At 39.6% G+C, this 20348-nt stretch overlaps 1 protein-coding gene across 2 annotated transcripts; it reads right to left on the bottom strand.

Annotated features, from left to right (window-relative positions):
• Positions 1-2504: 2504 nt before the first annotated feature.
• On the bottom strand, positions 2505-18897 carry USP44 (ubiquitin specific peptidase 44). Of its 2 annotated transcripts, XM_017737864.1 has the most exons (6): positions 14016-18897; positions 5854-6052; positions 5275-5383; positions 4285-4490; positions 3670-3895; positions 2505-3295 (listed from the first exon to the last, which is right to left on the bottom strand). In XM_017737864.1, the coding sequence occupies exons 1-5, from the start codon at positions 15441-15443 to the stop codon at positions 3696-3698; spliced, it is 2142 nt and encodes a 713-aa protein (XP_017593353.1). In that variant the 5' UTR covers positions 15444-18897; the 3' UTR covers positions 2505-3295; positions 3670-3695. The 2 variants fall into 2 exon arrangements, with proteins under 2 accessions (XP_017593353.1, XP_017593352.1); XM_017737863.1 differs by having other exon boundaries at positions 2505-3895.
• Positions 18898-20348: the final 1451 nt, after the last annotated feature.

Raw genomic sequence — 20348 nt, 5'->3', positions numbered from 1 at the left:
TGAATGTACTCTCCTACTCCAGAGTCTAGCTTGTGAAATAACAAACCAGTTTGTTATCTTTGTGGAAGCTGCTGTGTAGCCACCTGGCTTGCAAGGGAGATGGTATTTTAAGGGTGAGTGTAACCATCACATTTCAGAGAGGAGGCTGAAATACGGCATGTGGGGAGGCAAGTGAAGTTCCTGTTCTAGCAAGAAAACAACTGCTGCGTCTTTCGGCGTGATTGCATCACGTTCACTTCAGTGTATCAAAATACTACTTGTATTTCAGACCAGTACAAAACCGTAGTAGGATGGTATGGAAACTTAATGATGGCATGTGTAAACATAACTGGAATTGGTTAATTTGCTTTTTACAGCTGGTGTTTGTAGAGATGGAGGAATTTTACCAAATCCTACTTTCTTCCAAAAAAAAGTAAGTCTTTTCACTGCTATTAATTTTCCAGGATTATGCACTGTTGGTACTCGGCCTTCTGTGGAACATCAGTCAACTGTCCAGAATGGGAGCTGGGCAGTATATTTCGCCCAGTCATTGACAGAATAATGCTTTTGCCAAACACTTTCACGAAGGTGTGTTTAGAGATAAAGACCATGTAACTTGAGAAGAGCATGGCATGCTTTGAAGCAGGTTATCATTTTTTAAGACATATGCATAGTAATTTTTTTTTACCAGGATTCAAGAGACTTTTCTGTTTTTATAGGTTTGAACATTTCAGTATTTTTAAAGTAAAAGAAAAAACAAACAGCTCTGCTGTGACTCTTTTATCATCTTTGATTTGTGTTTTTGCTGTGACAGGTGCCCAACTCTTTTAATTCAAAGTCATACTCATCTGAGCTTTGCTTTGCATTTCTACTGATACTTAACACCTCCCTTCTATAGGAAGGGCTTTAGGAAAAAACCCAAAAGCTGTGTAGGCTAGTCAGCAGTTCAGATGAACAGTAAATTTTTTGCCTAGCTGTTTTTGAAGTGTCTGTGTCCCTAGTTTTTGAAACTACAATTTTTTTTTTTTTCTTTCAGTAAGGCTAAATCTCTGAATCCCTTAAATGGCAGAGGGCTCTATGGAAGCCTTTATTACTACTAGAGAAAAGTGAAGGCATGGGGTCTCAGGATGCATTAATCAATTACCACCTGGGACTGGAAACAGTTACAATTTTTCAGTTTAAGGCGATGCTACTTTAGCCTGTATGCTGCATCCCTGTGATCTCTCAGCAAGTTTGCAGATGACACAAAGCAGGAGGAGTGGCTGGTAGGCCAGCTGGGGGCACTGCCACACAAGGGGAGCAGGACAGGCCCAGGAAATGAGACAAGAGGAACCTCATGCAGCTCTGCAAAGGGAATCACCACTCCTGCTCCTGGGCAGGAGTCACCCCAGGCACCAGTACAGGCTGGGTGGGAAGCAGCTGCCCAGAGAAGGACCTGAGGGACAAGCTGTCCATGCGCCAGTAATGTGCCCTTATGGCAAAGGAGGCCAACAGCCTTATGCCTTAATCTGGTTAAAGGGTGCAGAGCTACTACATGAACTAGTTAAGAACTGAAGCAGAAGCTGTGGAGAAGAGCACCTGAATTAGCTCATCTGTGTGGTGGACTGCACTAATCATCTCTACCCTCCCCCCTCCCTCAATTCGGAGGACTAGAACTCTCTCTTTGTCCTTCCCTTCTCTTGTTCTACCCAAGAGCAGCAATGGGAAGAAAACTGGATTTGCTTTTGCTGAGATAACGATGTCTTTCAGAGAAAGTCTTGAGACTCAGCAATCTTTGCTGCAATGCAGGGGAATAGCTGTAAGTACAGCCTAGGCAATCTTCTAGTAAAGATGGCAGGGTAAGATTCCTTCTAAGGGACTTGAGTATGTGCTTAATAGCAGTGATTGAGACTAATGAACTCTTACACCCAAGTTGTTCTCTACACATCCAAAGACAGACCCTTCCATTAATGCTTGAGTCTCTGGAGACCCCTATGATCTCCTAAGAGATATGCTTGGAAGTAAAAAAAGTATCAGAAGCCTGAAAGGCAAATTTTCTGAGCTATCTGTAAGCAGAGAAAAGGGTTTAAATTACATTCATTTCCTCACCAGCAAGAAGAGCAGAGGAAAGTATTTGAAAGACTCAATAGCCATAATAAGTACATTTGTCAGATCACTCACTTGAGCAGGTGGCTTTTGGCAAAAAAAAAACCAACCAAACCCACAAGCACAAAAAACCCAAGCAACCAAAAATAAAAACCCCAAACCAACACCTGAACTGTTTTGCATACTTAATTAGGATGAGCACAAGACCAAGAAGTTTGAGATCTGAGGCTGCTATGTGCTTGCTATATGCAAGCTATGTGCTATATGCTATATGGCATCGTTCAGAAACAGAAATGATAACAAAAGTAATTTATAAAACCAGCTGTTAAATCGCTGACAGATGGCCAAAGCAGTTGTATAGTTAATGTTAGAAAAAATCTAAAAATTATTTTTAAAAATGTAATGATAGTGTAGGAATTAATTCCAGTCCACACATGCTCTTCTGTCCACATCAAGGCATTTTATTGAGGTAAAACTTTGCAGAAGATGAGGTAACAATTTGCATAGGACTTACGCAAAATAACTTCACAATTAAAATTTAATTGGCATTAACTACTGTATGTGGAGGATTGATGATTCCAGCTTGTTAAATTCTCCTCACTGCACAGTTCTGTTAATGCTAGTGGTAGGACCATGTAGTACAAGGTACAGCAGTTGCGGGTGATGAAACCAGACTGAGAATGCTTTCATGCAAACATTGCAGCTGCTTTTCATCAGCTGTTTGTTAATGGATGACTGAGACAGACAATGCTTGCCACAGCTTAAAGTAAGCTGGTCCAATTCAAGAGAACGGATGCTAATGTTCTTGTAGCAATGATAGTGGGAGGAGTGAGTGTGGTTTTGTTGTTGGGGTGTTACTGAGTTTTTTGCTTGTTTAAGAAAGCTTTTAAATTTTTGGAATAAAAAAGCCCTTGGTTGTTAAATTACTTTGAATTTGGCACTTGAGTTTTAAGTTGTCAGGTTTGTTAAGGCTAAAACATGCAAGTCTTGGTAAAGATACATTCTTGTGTTATTAAACACTCCCCTTACCATACTTACATGAAAATAACTTCATGCTCTATTTCCTCAAGTCCAGATTTTAAGAAATTCTATCCATGTATCTTTAGTATAGCCATTCAAGCTTGCAAAATAATTTCACAGAAAGTTGCCTTGGAAAAATTCATTTTCTATCTGATATGTTTTAACATTCCTTGCTGGTGAATGTCAATATTCTAAGACCTAGTAGCAATTCCTGCAAGACAGTAAGAATCACGGTATCATTAGAACTATACTATAAAATGTACACAAGCATATACAGAAAATTAACCAGAAAAATATCAGTTGCCCTTTGAAGTAAGTTTTCTAGACCAATTCAAAAATATTATCAAAATACAAAACCAGCTTAAAAAAATAGCCTGAGGTAAAAGTTAAATGCACATAGCAATCTCTTCCTTAAAAAAATAGCTGTATTGAAATTCTAGGTACTTAGTTACTTATTGTCAATAAAAACTTTTACTAACCATTGTAAAGAGTACTTCAACTAATACAAAACTATATAAACATTGAAAAGGTACAATACTGTACTTCCTTTTAAAAATACATAGTTATGACAATTTAAATCTTTACCATACACACAGTTAACTGGCTTTGGATTAGCTGCTACTGTTGTCCATGGAACAGCCAGCTAATTCTGTATGCTGCTGACTTTCAGCTGTGCTGGGACAGGGGACTCTACCATGTCCATTTGCCTGAGTAAGTCGTTGGCTGTAAAACAAAATGTAGGCTTGAGCCTTGCATACTTCTTCCATAGTGCACATGTTGAGTTTCGAATCATTGCAGTGTACCCAAAATCCTACAAAAGGGAAATATACCAGAAAAGAAAGTTATCAGGACACCGATTTTAAGTAACTGCATCATATTTAATAATTAATTAGTGTTTGGTCCCATTTAATGAGTTGTGTACAAATAGTAAACTGTTCCAGTTGGGCTGGTTTATTTGCCTCACTGTTTTAAAAGCCCAGCTTAGCTTCCTCAGATTTACAAGAGAGTTTATAGCTTGAACACATTTAACAAGGCAATACAAAAACTGAATTATTGGTCTACAGAGCTGCACTTCTCATTCCAGGCAGTTCAGCTACAAGTGATTCCCTTTTGCTTTTGAGAAAAGACAGTCATTGTAGGAGTTTAGAATTACGACCCCCCCTTTTCTCCCTCACTGCTCATTTCCCAGCAGGTTCCTACCTCCTTCGGAATTGTAGCAGTAGGCAGTGTAGTGCCCTGAGCCAAATCCTTTCCCATGATGCATTACCACAGCAGACAGGTCGTAGATGAAGCAGTCAGGCAGGAGAGACTTGAGGGATTCCCTGCAGCAATAAGGCTCCATGTTTAGCATTTGATCAAAACTAACATGTACACCAATCTTCTCACGGTGATTGCGTCCTGACCACCTGGAAAGGTAAATCAAATGAAAACTTAAGGTTTTTTTTAAAGAAAGAGCACAGCATTCTGAATTATGTTTTAACACAACATAGTATTTTCACTATTATCCTATGCACAAAATAAATGCTAGGCATTTTTTTCTAGGCTTCTTCTTTCACTTCTTTATTTCAAGGCCTTTTAAATGTGTCTATGATACCTACTGTTTTCATCTTCTGAAACATCCATCTTAGGATCTGTGCAATGGTGAGTGGGAAGTATTTCCCACCTATTATACCTCTTTGGTATTTCTCATTTATTCTATCTCATTTTCAGTTTCCTTTGTACAAGGGACAGACAGTACTGATAGGCGGGCTAAGAGTTCACAGGGATGCCATGTCCACTTCTGAGGCTAAATGCATTTATGTATTTGGAAGGTTATCTGAGACTTCCACCGAATACAGTCCAGGTTTGTGTATTAGTGATTATGAGCATCCTACTCTACCTCAAGATATCCCAAGATTAATTTTTATCAATAAAGTTCAGAGCAAGGTTAGTAAGTTTTGACCGAAAACAAGAATGAAGTAATTTTGGTACTAAAGTAGCAAGTATCTGAAATCCAAAAAATTAATTCCCTACTTACAACATATCTTACTGATGTTTCAATTGAACAAGAAAAATAAGTTTCCAGTAACTATTTTTCACCACACCAGTAAAGGGAAATGAAACTGATGCTGAAAAACATTGATCCTAAGCAGTGGTAGAGCAAGACTGAATCTGTCTGTTTGCAACACTTTTTTTTGTGGTACTACTTACCTAAACCGTTTAAGGTGTAATCTGAGAACCTGAGGTAGTCGACACACCATAAGCTGCTTCTGAGCTTCTGTGAGTATAACTGGTTTAGAAGAAAACTTCCTTCGTTTTGCTGAGGTCAAACACACAGTTACACAATACAAATCTTGGTAACAGCCTTGTATTTCAGTCTAAGATTTATCCACAGAATTTGTGTGGACCTAAATATCTGTGGTATGTGCCCCCTTAAAAAGGATACACTCTGAGAGCCATTTTGCAAGGATTATTCTATGATGCAAGTAAAAAATACTTGTGGTCACTTACGTTAGTCACCTTAATTTAAAAAGGTGATGGCTTCTTCAGCTGGGAGTATTAGAAACCCCATTAGTGTGTCATGAGGCTGTATCTAAAAGAAGCACCACACTTCAAAACATCTTTTGAACAATTTAATCTTCTAGGGGGCAAGTAACAGCTGTCAAGTGACCACACCAGGACATAACAAGGTCTTTCTTTGCAACACACTTTTAAGACTTCTATTCTCCTACTGTCAGTTTATATTTTACACAGAGAACGTATGCATGAGTACATACTGCCTTTACTCACTGTTGCACTGATCACACGCATATATCTTTCCTTCCAAAGCTTCAGTTTCTGTAAACTTGGCCAGCATTTCTGTCAGCAGACATGGATACTGAGACGACATCTCCTTGCCATTGCAGTGATACCTCTCGGGAAACTCCAGGGACAGGTCCCAGAAAGGTTCTATGGTATTTGATTTATTGTCACAGGTAAGACATGTAACCTGTAAAAAAGATATTTAACCGGCTTCTTACACTCAAAAATTTACTTTGCTAAAAGTGTACCATAACATAGCTCTAAAAAAAGATTCTTTTTCCTAGAGATAACCAAGGATAACCAAAGACAAGACAAAGTCATTTAACAACAGAAATGATACACCTAATTTCTTTTCTCTGAAGCAGCATGTCCAAAACTGTTATCACAAACAAGTAAGTGTTCTTATGTTTTACTGAGAAACAAAAACAGTGTCAAAATGTTCTGTCTGGGACTGTCCAAAAGAAAGCAGCTGGTGAAGTCTCAGGAGTCTTTTCTCCAAAAGGAAAATTTACATGAGAAATTATAATATAGGGTAATTTAAAAATAAATACAAATAAATCAAAAACACATACACACAAAAAAGAAAAACGAAAATAAAAAAAAAAGGAACAGCTGGGGATTTTAAAGTCATATCCTTCTTACTTTGTAAGTCTTCCAGGGAAGCCTGGATTAGGAAGCACACTTCTTCAAAGAAAAATTAACAGGTAAAAATAATTTATTTCTTCTTTCAGTAAGTGGATCCATCGTCACACTAGGGAAAGGACAAGCAGTAAGACAACATAAATAAAATGTAAAGAAGTGAAGTGAGTCAACCTGGAAAATGCAGATACTACAGCAGGGGACAATTAATTTATTATAACATTCAATACTTAGGAAAATAAGTTAAAAGCAGTAGCTCTTCTAAGCTGGAAAGACAACACATTAGGTGTTGCACGCTTCCTATTTAGGAAAACAGCACAAGTTGTTTGAAACAACTAACACAAAGACACAGCAATAAAGGGATGAAAATTCATGTGACATCCAAAGATTGTTATTTCCTTTATGCTGCTGCTGTTCTACATAAATTCAGTGTAGTTCCCTTCAATTTGGTTAGTAAGCCTACACAAGTGTGAAAATACACTCAGTTTTGTTCAGAAGCTCCTTTGTTTTCCTCTGAGGGTTTGCTGTTAGGTCATTATTCAGCCTGCTTTGGTATTTCATGATCATTTATATAAGGACCGATCCATCACCTCATGGTATCTTCCTCCTAGGTGTTCTTGTAAGTGCACTATTAGCTGCAACAGCTTGTACTCGATCTCTGCATCAGCCACCTATGGCAGATGTGGATTTGTGTCCCAGCACGAACTTTTAGCAGTACAGTTAGAAAGCTGTTAACTGCTTTAAGTTCTAAGATGAAAATGCCACTGCCTTGTTCTTAGAAAACAAAACTTCAAACTTACATGGCAGAGAAGAGGAGATTCTTCTGTTTTAATTTACCCTGTCAGGAACATCTTTTGTAAGTGCTAACATCTGGCAACGTTTCTAAGCCACAAATTATTAGTAATTCAGAGTAGAAATCTAGACATGGAAGACAAAAAGGTATGTTTGGCCATAGTTCAATCACACTCTAGCTTAAACCCAGAATGACTAATGAATTTCTGCTGTACAAATGGGTAATTTTGTTGGGCCAAAAGTTTATTTAATTGATGAGTTACTTAAGAATTTGTTGCACAGGAATGCACACTTAAGATTAAGGAGCTCAGAATGAAGAACACACATGACCTCAACACAGATAATTTTAACATGTTCTGAAGTTTTAGTGTATTATATTAATAATCTAGGTTAAGATCTTCTTTCCCAACTAGCTAATAACTACTATCCCAGAGAAAAAGAAACTAATAGACCCAGCTTCCAATTTTTGCCAGTCAAAAAACTGAAGAAGATAAGCAGATGCAAAAAAGCTGCTTCTCATCTCATCATGCAACTGTGAGCAAAGCCGATTTGTGGGGACAAAACCCTGTACTGATATACAGCTGCACTTATTTCCTCAAATCCAAGCCAGTCCTCACTGCAGCAGAGTTAAACTCTGGGATTTATGTAGTTGCCCACAGCCCATTAACCCGACACACCCGGGCAAGTGCGGCCAATCCCATCAGCCCCTGTGCCCTCACTGCTCCTGGACACAGAGGGAAAGGACAGCCAAGCACGGCTGCAACAAGGGTAGAAGTGTTTTTCTCAGCCAGGCCTGCGCTTACCAACTGAATTACCCAAAAAGCAGGAGGATTCCTAGCCTTCTGTGCAGTCCATTGGCACTGCCCTGTCCATTGGCACTGGCTTCACAACATTGCCATCACTCTTCTTTCTGGGACTCCTTTATCTCACACCCCATTATCATTCACACAGCACAACGCAGATTTTCTTTTTTCACAAGAGGGACAGAAATTGTAAAAACTGTTCAAAAGTTGGTTGAATGAGATGAGACTTTATAAAACCCAAAACAAAAAGAACCCCAAACGTGAACTCAAAGGGCAAAAACTTTATGCACTTGTCCAGTGTAACTTTGTATAGCGTAAGTATGTACCACAGTGATAGGGAATTGAGTCTACTCTAGCAATCTGGTTAGTGATGTCTATCTTTATGACTAAACTTCACAAACTCAGGGTTTGATTCCACCTTCCCATTATAATTCAGAATTGCTACTATAGGAAGCTTTAGTGCTGTCATTTATAGCAAAGCAAATGAGAAGTTTACATTAGAGCAAAGTAAATTACAGATTTTAGCTAGTCTGAAATCTCTACCTTATGTTCTGCCCTGATCACCCTCTCATGCCTTGAAACATGGGTACTAAATACAATTGTTTGGTTAAAGCTTAGTATTCAATCATGGGCCAAAGGCCAGACTGAAAAGAGCTGGATCAAATTGCTTGATTCAAGCTAAGCACAGAGACTACTCAGACAAGCATCATTGTGGCCACAATAACTTGATGGACAGCCACTGCCCTGGATGGCATTCAGTGTAAATGCAGCCAAAGAAAATAGTTAACATATTGCTGCAGAAAAAGCCAACTTCATCATCAACTGTTTTGCCTATGTTCCCTGCACTTGCATGGAAGAAAGAAAACTCTTAACCACCTCTGCCCCAACTTTTTCTTTGTTGGTCTTAAGAAGAGTAAAGCAGCCAGTCCCATTTTTGTGCTTTCACTAGATGAGACATATATATAACGACTAGTAACTCAATTTTTGCACAGGAAAGTAACTGAATTTGAAGGGGTTCTCTGGAACCCTAAGCAGAATTCATATGACAGTCAGCATAAAAAACCCCAACTGAACTTGCAGTGATAAGCATACAGCATCATCAAAATGATCTTTATTTAGCAGAATAACATAAAGCATAACCATAGCTAACTGTGGTCTGTGATTCAATGGCCTCTTACAGATTAATTTAAAATGTTACTTTCACCTATTTGGAAAACAACTTGACAATCATTTTGTGACTCAGGCTAAACATAAAAGCACAAAGACTAACACCAAAATATAGAAATCAGTATACATGACATCAACTGGTTCTCATCTTTTTAACAGTCTATTCAGTGGGAGACTTAATACCCAGGACTACACAGATCACCCTCAGCATTCTTGCCCAAACTCTAACCCACAGAATACTACCCAAAACTGAAGGCTTTCAAACAACTCAAAAACTGCACACTTCCCCTTTTCTCAGACAATCTGTCCTGAAATACACTTCAAGAATAGTTTACATACTACACTGGTTAGAACCTACTTCACTCTCTGGGATTTGGCATAGTCATTTCTCTGACCGCTGCATGCTGTTATTCTGCCATGCTGAGCAGGAGCAGAGCAGATGCTCAGATTCCACCTTAAAAATGATCAGGAAGTAATCAAACTGCTTAGGATGTTTTAAGCATGCCTAGAGAGTATCAAAAGCTAGTTCTTACTAGGCACTGCTGTAAAAAAATATTGGAGCCAATTTTTCTGAACTCTGAGAAGTTTGCAGATGACACAAAGCAGGAGGAGTGGCTGGTAGGCCAGCTGGGGGCACTGCTACACAAGGGGGAGTGGGACAGGGCCGGGAAATGGGACAACGGGAACCTCATGCAGCTCTACAAAAGGAAACATCGTTCTGCTCCTGGGCAGGAATCACCCAGGCACCAGTACAGGCTGGGTGGGAAGAGAATGACCTGGGGGACAAGCTGTCCATGAGCCAGTAACATGCCCTTATGGCAAAAAAGGCCAAGAGCCTCTGCAGCTGCAGTTGGCAGAGCATCACCAGCAGGTCCAGGCAGGTGATCCCTCCCCTCTCCTCAGCCCCCACACAGCTGAAGTGCTGGGCCCAGTGCTCAGAAAAAAGGGAGATGTGGATATGCTGGCCTGAGTCCACCAAAGGGCCAGGAAGATGATGAAAGGCCTTGGACATACCTGACCTATGAGGAAAGGCTGAGAGAGCTGGGACTGTGCAGCCAGGAGAAGGGAGCTCAAGATGGATTTCATCCTTGTACGAGAATTTCTGCTTGCATGATTTCTGAGTGCAAAATAACATCTGCTATTTCAATTTCTGGATTTTTAGAAATACACCTGTCCCCTTCCTTGCTTAATATAGACAGAGTTTGAAATAAACATACTTTAAAAACTGGCACGTATTTAGTTGGTACCATTTAAAAAAACACAAGCCAAAAAACTCTTGAGAGAGACAACAGCTAACATACTTGAGCTCTTGAAGTGTACTTTAAAGATCTGTGAGCCAGTGTCAGTCAGTTTACCACTGCCACATGAGTTCACAGCACAGTAGTTTCTCCTTTCCCATTGAAGGACTGAGGACAGGAGAGAGTAAGGACCTCCCACAAGAGTACAAGCACTGAGGGATTGAAAACACCTAGTATTTTAATAGACATATTGGCATCTACTCAGAGTCCCAATGGGTTTGAGAGGTATGAGCCACTCTCTCCAGACAATGGCTGCAGGAAGACTAGCATGTGAGCAGACAACAGAGGGGAAGGGTTTTGCAACTATAATGCAGATCTTTACTTCTCTTAGATGTACCAGGTATTGAAGTTTCACAGTCAGTACTGCAAAGTAAAAAGCTGAAATCCTAAAAGAGGTATTAGAATAAACGTAAAATAAAACCAGAGGCAATTTGCTCATGCTGTTTCTGGAGTTACCCACTACCTAGTCTAGTACTCCATAAAATAGTAAAATATTTCAAGCAGTAGATGAAGAAAACTTACTTTAAATTAGCTGAGAACATAGCAAAACAAAAACAACTACCTCATATAAAACGTGCAATTGTTTTGACATCACCCAAAACTTTTTCTAGTTATCAAAAAGTAGCCTGCATAAGATTCTCAAACACTCAGTTTTCTGCTTTCTTTATTTTATATCCTAAATTCAGTTAGTGCTGAAGCAGGCAGCACTTCAATAGCAACAGACTGATGGGAAACTCAGGATTATTACTTCCCTTCAAGTTAAATTAGAACTAGAAGGGGGAAAATGTTTAGCTGCACATGTGAAAGTAATGCGATACCTAAGCAAACACACAGCTTATCAGCACTGTAAGGGATCCTCTGCGTACTTTATCAAGAGTAGTTCATGGTACTCCTGAAGTTTGAAGGTCAGGAAGACTGACTTCACGGTACGTGATTATCTCACAGAATCTCGTAACTTGAACTTATATTTTCTATACAAAAGGCCAGTAAACATAGCAACATTTTAGGGGTTCTAAAATGGAAGGCAACTGCACACAGAAACACGCTTCTCAAGTCTCCTTCTTCAATGAAGTAGGATGTAAAAGTGCAGCTGGGAACGGCTCCAACTATCTTCTAGAGAGAAATTGTAATATTGTCACAGTATTACATATTACTTTATTTTTATTACTATATTTATCACAGTATTACTTTATTTTATAGGTAGATAAAGTTAAGCCTAGAAGGACTAAACATACACTCCTTGTTTTTAAGAGCTAACACTGTCAAAGATGTGATGACACAGCAAGAAGTTTGGGGGTTTTTTTCAGCCCTGAATAGGTGTTCTCTTGCTTTTTTTGTTAATTTCATTAAAGCAGTTCTGACAAATGCCTAGTGAAATCATGACATAGGAATCTTACTGAGGAAAGGAAAATAATTGCCTAACAGAGTTTATAAAGTTCATGTTTCCATGTGCAAACACCGGGGACTAAATCATTAAGATGACCTGAATATATTTTACAAAGAAGAAATGTAAATCTTCAGGGCTTACTTTTTCCTTATAATATTTATTATGTTCAAAACCACAAGTGAAGACTAAACTAAAACAAAGGAGTGGCAGAAGACAAAGGGAACACTGGGAGTGTAAAGTGTTAGACAGTCTGTGGGAACTGCCTAATGAGCCGGGGAGAAATTACTACAGATAACAGCCTCAATACTCTTTTCCTTGTTCCTCTCACTTCAGGCATTCTTGAGATCATCAAGGCTGTATTTTGCACATAGACATCGAGAAGCTGCAGTTAGAGCTGTACAGCCACAGAAGTCACAAGATACCTCAAAACTGTTTAATTCCCTTTCCGTTTTACTCAATAGTGTGGAAGTGAGGGGTGTTTGTTTTGTTTTGTATTGCTTTGGGGTTTGTTTGTTTAGTTTACTCAATAGTGAATTCTCACTACTCCCCTCCTGGTCTCAGGAAGGTGGGAGGGTTTCTAGTCACAAACCTCTTCACGGAAAGCTAAAAATATGTGAAAGAAGTAGTTATTACTGAAATGATGCTGTGTCTTTATAGCCTTGAAAATCCTTACCAAAGCAATGAATCCTGTAAGGAGGTTTGGAACACAAGCAAACCTTGTCAGTATTCCTAAAAAATTACCTTATTTGCTAACAAAATTGTTATTTTTGGAGAGGAATGGGATTTTCAAACAAAAAAGCACTTTAATGACATAAAATACTAAACACTTCCAGTTGTGCAACACTGATACACGATATGTACTACCGAAGGAAAGGAAGCATGCCAACAGAAGTGCTCGTACACTGGGCCAGATGGAAGGTAGCTGGTGATCTGGTTTTATTGCTAGATCTAACAGTTTCCAGTAGTTTCACAAAACCTAGGATGACTGAAGGCTATATGCTGCTAACAACCCTGTTACCTTACTATGAAGTTTACAGGTATCGTAGCAGTAAACGATCCTTAGTCAAACACCACTTGGATTTCTAGCTTTACATATTAAAACATTAAATCATCAATCAAATAGTCAGAACAGGCATTTTTGTGTTAAACCTTTTCTTTACACACAGTATTCATCAAATGCTTCTGCACTCCCTCAGTAACATATTCATGTATACTACAGATCCATTCCAGGAACCAGGAATTTCCCAACTTCTGTTCCTCCTGCAATGTGGTTAGTTTTTAGATTAATTCAACAGAAACAAGCATTTGTTTGTTCAGTCACTACTCAGACTTTTGTACACACACACTGTTGGGATATGCATAACAGTAAGTGAACACACTGAAATACTTAATGGGGAGCTGAGAAGTAGAAAATAAAAAAAAGAGAGTAGTCATGCAGAAAGAAGGAAAACCACCATTGCCTCCCCACACAAATTTGGTTCCTGTGTTGACAGAGCCTTCTGTATCTTTGTGTTGTAACAGAAAAGAAGTATTAGTATTTCTGTACATAGAATCATGACATGCAATTACTCACTGGTAATCAATCTCAAATTCAAGCTATTTAGTGAAAAAATATCCTGTTTGACATCCATTACCTAATCAGTTTCCACTTACACGAGATTAACACATTCCTTAACACCTCTTGTCTAGTATCACTATAGTGATAAGCCACATACTTAAAATTGTAAATTCTTTATTCCTCCAAATGAGTTGGTGCTTAAAAGCAAACACAAATATTTCTCAGTAGGTGGAAAGGTGCATTTTAAAATGACAAATTTAAGACTTTTATGAGTCTTTGGGTATTGGGTTTGCACGGCCTGTTTTTTCATAGCGGTAGGGGCTACAGGGTGGCTTCTGTTGAAAATGTGTAATATTTCTTCTGAAACTGTGTAATATATCCTCACCATCCCCCCTCAATAGTTATAAGTGTACAAACCTTTGAAGTATGTCCATCCCTGACTGACTAGTGTAAATCCAGAACCACAAATCATTAAACACCTTTTAAAAAGTAATCATAAAGCATACCTGACTTAATAGCTGTCCATGAAAAATGTTGTTAACCACATTCAAAACCTGCTTTATAAGTTTTCTTTGAGAAGCAGGGATGAGAGCTGGGTATCTGGTCCCTGTAGTCTCCAGTTCCTGCTGTACTTTATCCAAAAGTTCACAGAGAAATTCCTGAGCATCTTGTTGGGCATACCCTCTGAAGGCTGGAATTAGTCTCCACACAGAATGAAGCATGGCAAAAGGAGACACCAGTGCCCATTTGCCAGACCACATAACCTGGAATAGAGTATGCAACTCATGACAGAGAGAAATATGCTTTGAACTGGGCTCCCTGGGCTGAATGAGTTCCATACTTTTTGATGCTCCTCCACTTAATCCAGAGGATAAACTAGGCCGCCTCACAGCATAAGATCCCTTTACTTTCTCTTGGGTCTCATTCACGTGTAATGTTGAGGCAGCTATTGACAGGTGTTTGGACGAAGATCTTGTTTTACCACTGGTTGCTGTTGCCAGCAGTTCCTGAGTTTGGTTGAGATCAAGCTTTAAAAAGCATTCTCGAAAAATAAGTAAGTGACTTAATACCTGCAGGACAGAATTCATATAGCATGTGTTTCCCAGGTTTCTCAGTCCTGTTACTCCAGGAGTCACTGTGGGCCTTCGTTTAATTGGAGAGTCACTTATTTTTCTCAGTCTCAGTTCATTGGAGGTATATGTTTCTTTCAACTCTGCCACAGATTCCATGTTCTGTGGTGTTTTCTGAGGGCAGAGTTCTGTTTTTAAGGACATTCTAATCTGATTTTGTAAACGACTGCTCTTTCTTGGAGGCATCTTTTCCATCTCTGCTTTCAACTCACGTTTTCGTTCTTGTCTTCTCTTCCTAGCTTTGTCCTTTTTCAGCTCTGCTTCTTCTCGATGTCTTTCTTCTTCCAAAATCCTTTTTCCAGTAGGTGTCAACTCAAGCCACGATCTGAATACTTTGCCAAGGACTGCACGCCGTCGGTGCCAGAGAGCTGTGAACATTCGATCTTCATTCCGAAGCATGGCTTGGGCACCACCATGTGAAAGGTAGGAATCATCACTTGTACCCATAGAACGCAAAGTCCTCCCACTTCGAGTAGTGCACTCATAGTTCTGACTCTTGATTGCACTTAATGTACTCCGCAAGAGTTTTAGATCACCGGTTGCGTTATCATTGAGAACGTAATCGTCGCAGAGATAACAGAAAACATACAGCTCATTTACTTCCAATGCCACTGGGTGGCTGCTCTCCTGAAAGTGCTTTAGTGCATGTTCCTCGATGTATCTTCCACACGCCACATGCGAGCAGCTGAGGCACGCCCACACAGATTCTGTAGTATTGCAGTCCATGCAATGCCATTTCTGAGGATTGAGAATGGAGTGATCTTGAGCCAGTCGCAGACGTCCTACGTGCTTACACTTATCCATTGTTAGAACTGAAATTGCAGAGATATGCTGGCAAAACACATCATCCAAACTATTTTCTGTCCATGATATTTCAATCTGCAACTAAAAAAGAGAAAGTTATAGTTCATAAATACCCAACTGTATCTCTTTTACAGGAGCCAGTGTACCAAATTCATGTTGAGGTTAAGATCACAATCATCATCCAACTGAGTCCCACCAAACACATGAAAGCAATCAGTCATGTGGAGCCACACTCACACACTCAACACCTTCAACAGCAGTACGACATTCACACTAAATTGCCTCCATACCACTGTTTATATTCCCAGCGCTTTGTGGCCCAGGACTGAAGCATACTAAATGCTACACTTTAGACCCAGTTTGTTCTTTTTTATTAAGGGGCACTGATTTTGTTAAAAGATACTGTTACAGAGTTCAGACACAAACACAATTTAAAGTGAGAAAGGTTGCTCAGAGCAGCTGAGGAAGCCCCCCAAGCCTAGAAGTGTTCAGGGCCAGGTGGGATTGGACTTTAAGCAACTCGGTCTAATTGGAGGTGTCCCTGCACACAGCAGGGGACTGGGGGACAGGATCTTTATGGTCCCTTCCAACTCAAACTATTCTGTGATGCCAAAATTCTCCTATTAATTCTATCCCTAAGCATACAGGTGCAGAAGTGCAAAGTTCACTTAAATTTATTATGTTTACACAGTGCCAACAGTTCAGACAAACGAGGCTTTATACAACTCAAGCCCTTAATTAACCCATTCCTTTAATTAACTCACTGCCCCTCTGTGCTCAGTAAACCTCATTATACCATTTCTACAATAATGTATCTTAAGTATCTACATTTTAACACGTCATCCTAACACCTCTGAAAGAGTAACTTGGCAAAGCAGAACTTGATTTCTTGAGACAGAAACACCAGGAGGTGTCTACATCAGTTACTACAAACTTTATAAGAACTTTCTAATCCAGGTCTTCAGAAGATCATTTAAAAATCTGGCTGGCACTGGCTCATATCCTTTATTAAGTTTGTATGGTTGTGTTTATTTATTCAAAGCTGCTGGTTTTGCTTCCTCCTATAAGGTGCATTTACCCAGAGAGTGTCTGATTTGCAAAAAAATTGAAGAGACAGTGTTTTTCTCTTTCTTGTTTTTACCATTTTCTTTGACTATCTCGTTTAGCTATAACATCTAGAGAAAAATGATAATGGTGGTATAATGCATCAGGAAGTGATTACATGTGATCTGGGGCATTTGTGCCTACCACGTCACTGAACAGAAGGGCCAAAGAGCACACAGCACCAGTACCATTATGCACAGTGCTTGCCAGATGAAACAATTAATTCACCTGAGGAGTTCAAGGCTTTGTCAAATATTCAGCCTATGCCAAGTGAGATGAGTTTGCCATTACAAATGCATGCTCTGGACCTGACCTAGGCTGTCCAATAGCAAGGTCCTGGATTCTTTCCAGGTAAATAAACTATACTACAAAAGTACTGAGTGCTTTACACAACTCTGGACAGAGCCAAAAAAACTATATTCCAGCTATTAGCCTTAAACATGCTAATATTTATCAATTTCTACAGTCCTGAAACACACAAGAACAGGTTACTCAATACAGAGCAGAGGTTTAGTGTAAGCTAAGCTTTAGATAGAGGGAATCCTAATGTACAATGACATGACACCGCTAAGGAAGGGAAACAGGTTGGTTCTAGCCAGCTAGAACAGAAACTCTAATCTTCATCTGGTATTTTGAGAAAAGCTGTCCTTAAAAGACTCAACAAAAAATGGCTTTGTTTGGTTAACTGGCCCATGGCTAGTGCCTTTTAAAATGTTACAATACAGATATCAACATAAGAGCTGTAATAAGTCTCTAAGCACATAATCTGCATCCAGCATTGCATGTGTTGTATAGAATTTATTCTGTAATGAAGAAAAGCTTGAACCAGTTGTAGAGAAACTAAAGAAGTGTACACAGTTTTACATGCCCACATTAATCTCTCATTCATTCTGGCTAAGAGTTGTCTCCAGTCCATACCCACTGCACTGAAGAATTTCAGGCAGCATGAACTCTGGGGAGCAATTCAGCAACTCCCAGATCAAGTACCAGCCACAGTGTATTAGGGGAGGTTGAGATCCCTTGTGTGCTGTGGTCACAAAAGTAATGGCTTGCTTAACTTTTCCATCTTGCTTGCACTCATAACGTTCATTCCTTCTAAAAGGCAATCTATCTGTAGGCTGCCAATTAGATTCTTTTACAAATAGCTGTGCAGAGTAAGTTTGCTTTTCATATTGTCTTCATAAATAAGACCATCAGCATTATCTCGTGTCTTCTAGTCTGATAACCTCTTTTCCCCAAAGAAGTGGAACTTTTATAACACTGATAAAATTCAGGATAGTAGTATGTATGTAAAGTGTGCTGCAGTAATTCAATATGGTATTTTAAGAGAATTTTAAGTGTCAAGACTCATTTTTGTGGTTTTGGGCTAACATAAATAGATTCTACTGCATAACATATTAGTAACGGTCCTTTCCAGCAGACCAGAAAAGAACACTAAACCCTGCCTTCCCACAGGGCTGTCACACACAGCAATGCTGTCAGTCAGAGGAATCTGACAGGTCAACTCTTTCTGGATTTGTTAAAGTCACCGTGTAAAACCTGTGGCTTATTTTTCCTTCCTTTTAATATTATATGGTCAGATTATTTTTTTTTGCACTTTTAAAAACATTCTCAAGACTAAAACTGCTTACATGCCTCATTTTGAGCAGATACTGGACTGAGAACAAAAGTAATCCACTGATCTCAGGACGACCACTGTGTAAATCAGGACTGCACATTCAAGCTCTTCATGCAAAAGCAGCACAATTCTACGAAAGCGCAAGATCAGCACCTTGAAGGGAAAAGCCTAAAAGCCCCAGCTCCCCCACCAGCAACCAAGCCAGCATGACATTTTCCCACCTACGTCGATGTGTGGAGAAAAGAGACAGGGTGGAAGGGGGAGGGGGAGGAAACATCTTAGCACGGGAGAGAGAAGTCTTTCTTTGACAAAAAACGTGAAGAAATCAAAATGCAGTTTGGTCAAAAAGACAGAAATATCTGAAAAGACTGCAAAAAAGCTTAGAGTACAAAACTGAAACCAAGAAAACTTCAGATGAATGTCAAGCAGCACACTGACATCATGAATGTTTGAAGTACTGAGACTGCATCAACTCACATTTAAAAACTGTACCTTAGAACCAAAACTTGGCAAAAAATGTCAGGGTGAAAACAGGAGTGAAGTGACAGATAATGGTGGAAGAAATAGGAAAAATACTGCATACTCATTCCCACACTTACTAGAACGCTGCAGCTAGAATAAAATAGTACAAGCTAATGCTCCAATGTTAAAATTCCCTAAAGGAAGTTATTCAGCACTAGTTTCTGCATTCTTCTCTCCTGAGGTTCAGTTCTGTGCACACACACAAAGAAACTTTGACACGTCTCCCCCCCCCCCCCCCCCCCCCCCCCGTGTTCTTACCACAGACCTGAGCTGAAGTACTAAGCAAAATAACAACTACTAGCATATAGAATAGTACTGTTGAAAGCATTAAGTTGTCTGGAAACAGATACACAGAAGTTTTTTCTTGCAACAAAGTTTCACAAGCTAAAAACAAAGGTATATAGAAAAGGATTTTTTTGTTGTACCAGATCTCAGCCTTACTGACATGCTCGTTCCTTTTGTTCCACTCAAGAATGGCTGGCAAAATGTACATTTTTGGATAATTCATGAGCTGAAAAAGTAGTTGATGCCAAAATCAACTTAGAAGTCACTAAAATTGATTATTTTCTTCCATTTCTGTTCCATGCAAACAAGAATTCAAGATTTTAAGACTTTAAGGTTCATTTTCACAGCTGATTAATTTATAAAATGTAACTATAAATATAAACAAAAGGATGTATTTTTCCCTTAGTCACTACCTGTGTAATTAATTGCCTGGCACATAAATGAGAAGTCTCAAGCATTAGACTAGAAATGCACTACATAGTTTTACAATTAGATATACACGTGTGTATGCTCTTGTGCCCCATTTATATTCTGGCTTTTAAATCAGATGACCGTTTACCAACTGATTTTCATCAGGTTCAGAGTACCTGTTGAATATCTGAAAACACAGGAATCATGGGTACTTAAACAACTCAAAGTTTTAGATAACAAGTACACTAACTAGAAGGCAGTACTAGAAAGTACTGCTTTAATGCTTTTTCAAACGAGTTTTCTTTAACAAAACAACTCAACGAAACACTGATGTGCGTAACTTCCAGCTGCAGTACAGTCCTGCAGGAGTAACAGTTTAGACTTGAAATCAAAGCAGCACTTCAAAAAGAAATTTTATGAATTATTTCCGATTTCTAACAGAAGAGCCTTTGACAAGAAATCCCCCAGTCTCCCTCCCCTGGAGCCGTGCAGATCGCCATTTAACTTTTTTTTCTCTATTTTTTTTTTACCAGCTAAAGAATGTATATCCAATGTGCTGCCTAGAAGTGGTCGTTTACCCCAGGACACCACAGACAGCGGTACAGCTTTACATTCGATGTCTACTACTGCAAAGAACCGCGCGTTTCCTGCAGTGGAGACTTCACGATAAACAATACAGACCGAAGTACTTTCACACAAGCACGAAAAACACTGCATTTCTTACTGGTCTGAAGTTACACTTGACAGTTCTCTCTGTTTAGAAAAACGAGCACCTCTGACTGCCCTGACAGCTCCTGTTCTGACAGCCCCTGCAAGCAGACACCCCGGCTACGCTGGCCCGGGGCTCGGTGCCTTTCCCGCAGAAGGTCCGGCGCTTCCCGGCGCACCGCGACATGGCGCGACTTCGCCTCTGGCCACCACAGCCAGGAGCCGAGAGCGGCGGGGGGCGCCCGCACGCACCCCCC

Source organism: Corvus brachyrhynchos, unplaced genomic scaffold (genome assembly GCF_000691975.1).
Source record: "Corvus brachyrhynchos isolate BGI_N302 unplaced genomic scaffold, ASM69197v1 scaffold56, whole genome shotgun sequence".
NCBI lineage: Eukaryota > Metazoa > Chordata > Aves > Passeriformes > Corvidae > Corvus > Corvus brachyrhynchos.
This window is presented reverse-complemented; position numbering and strand designations above follow the sequence as displayed.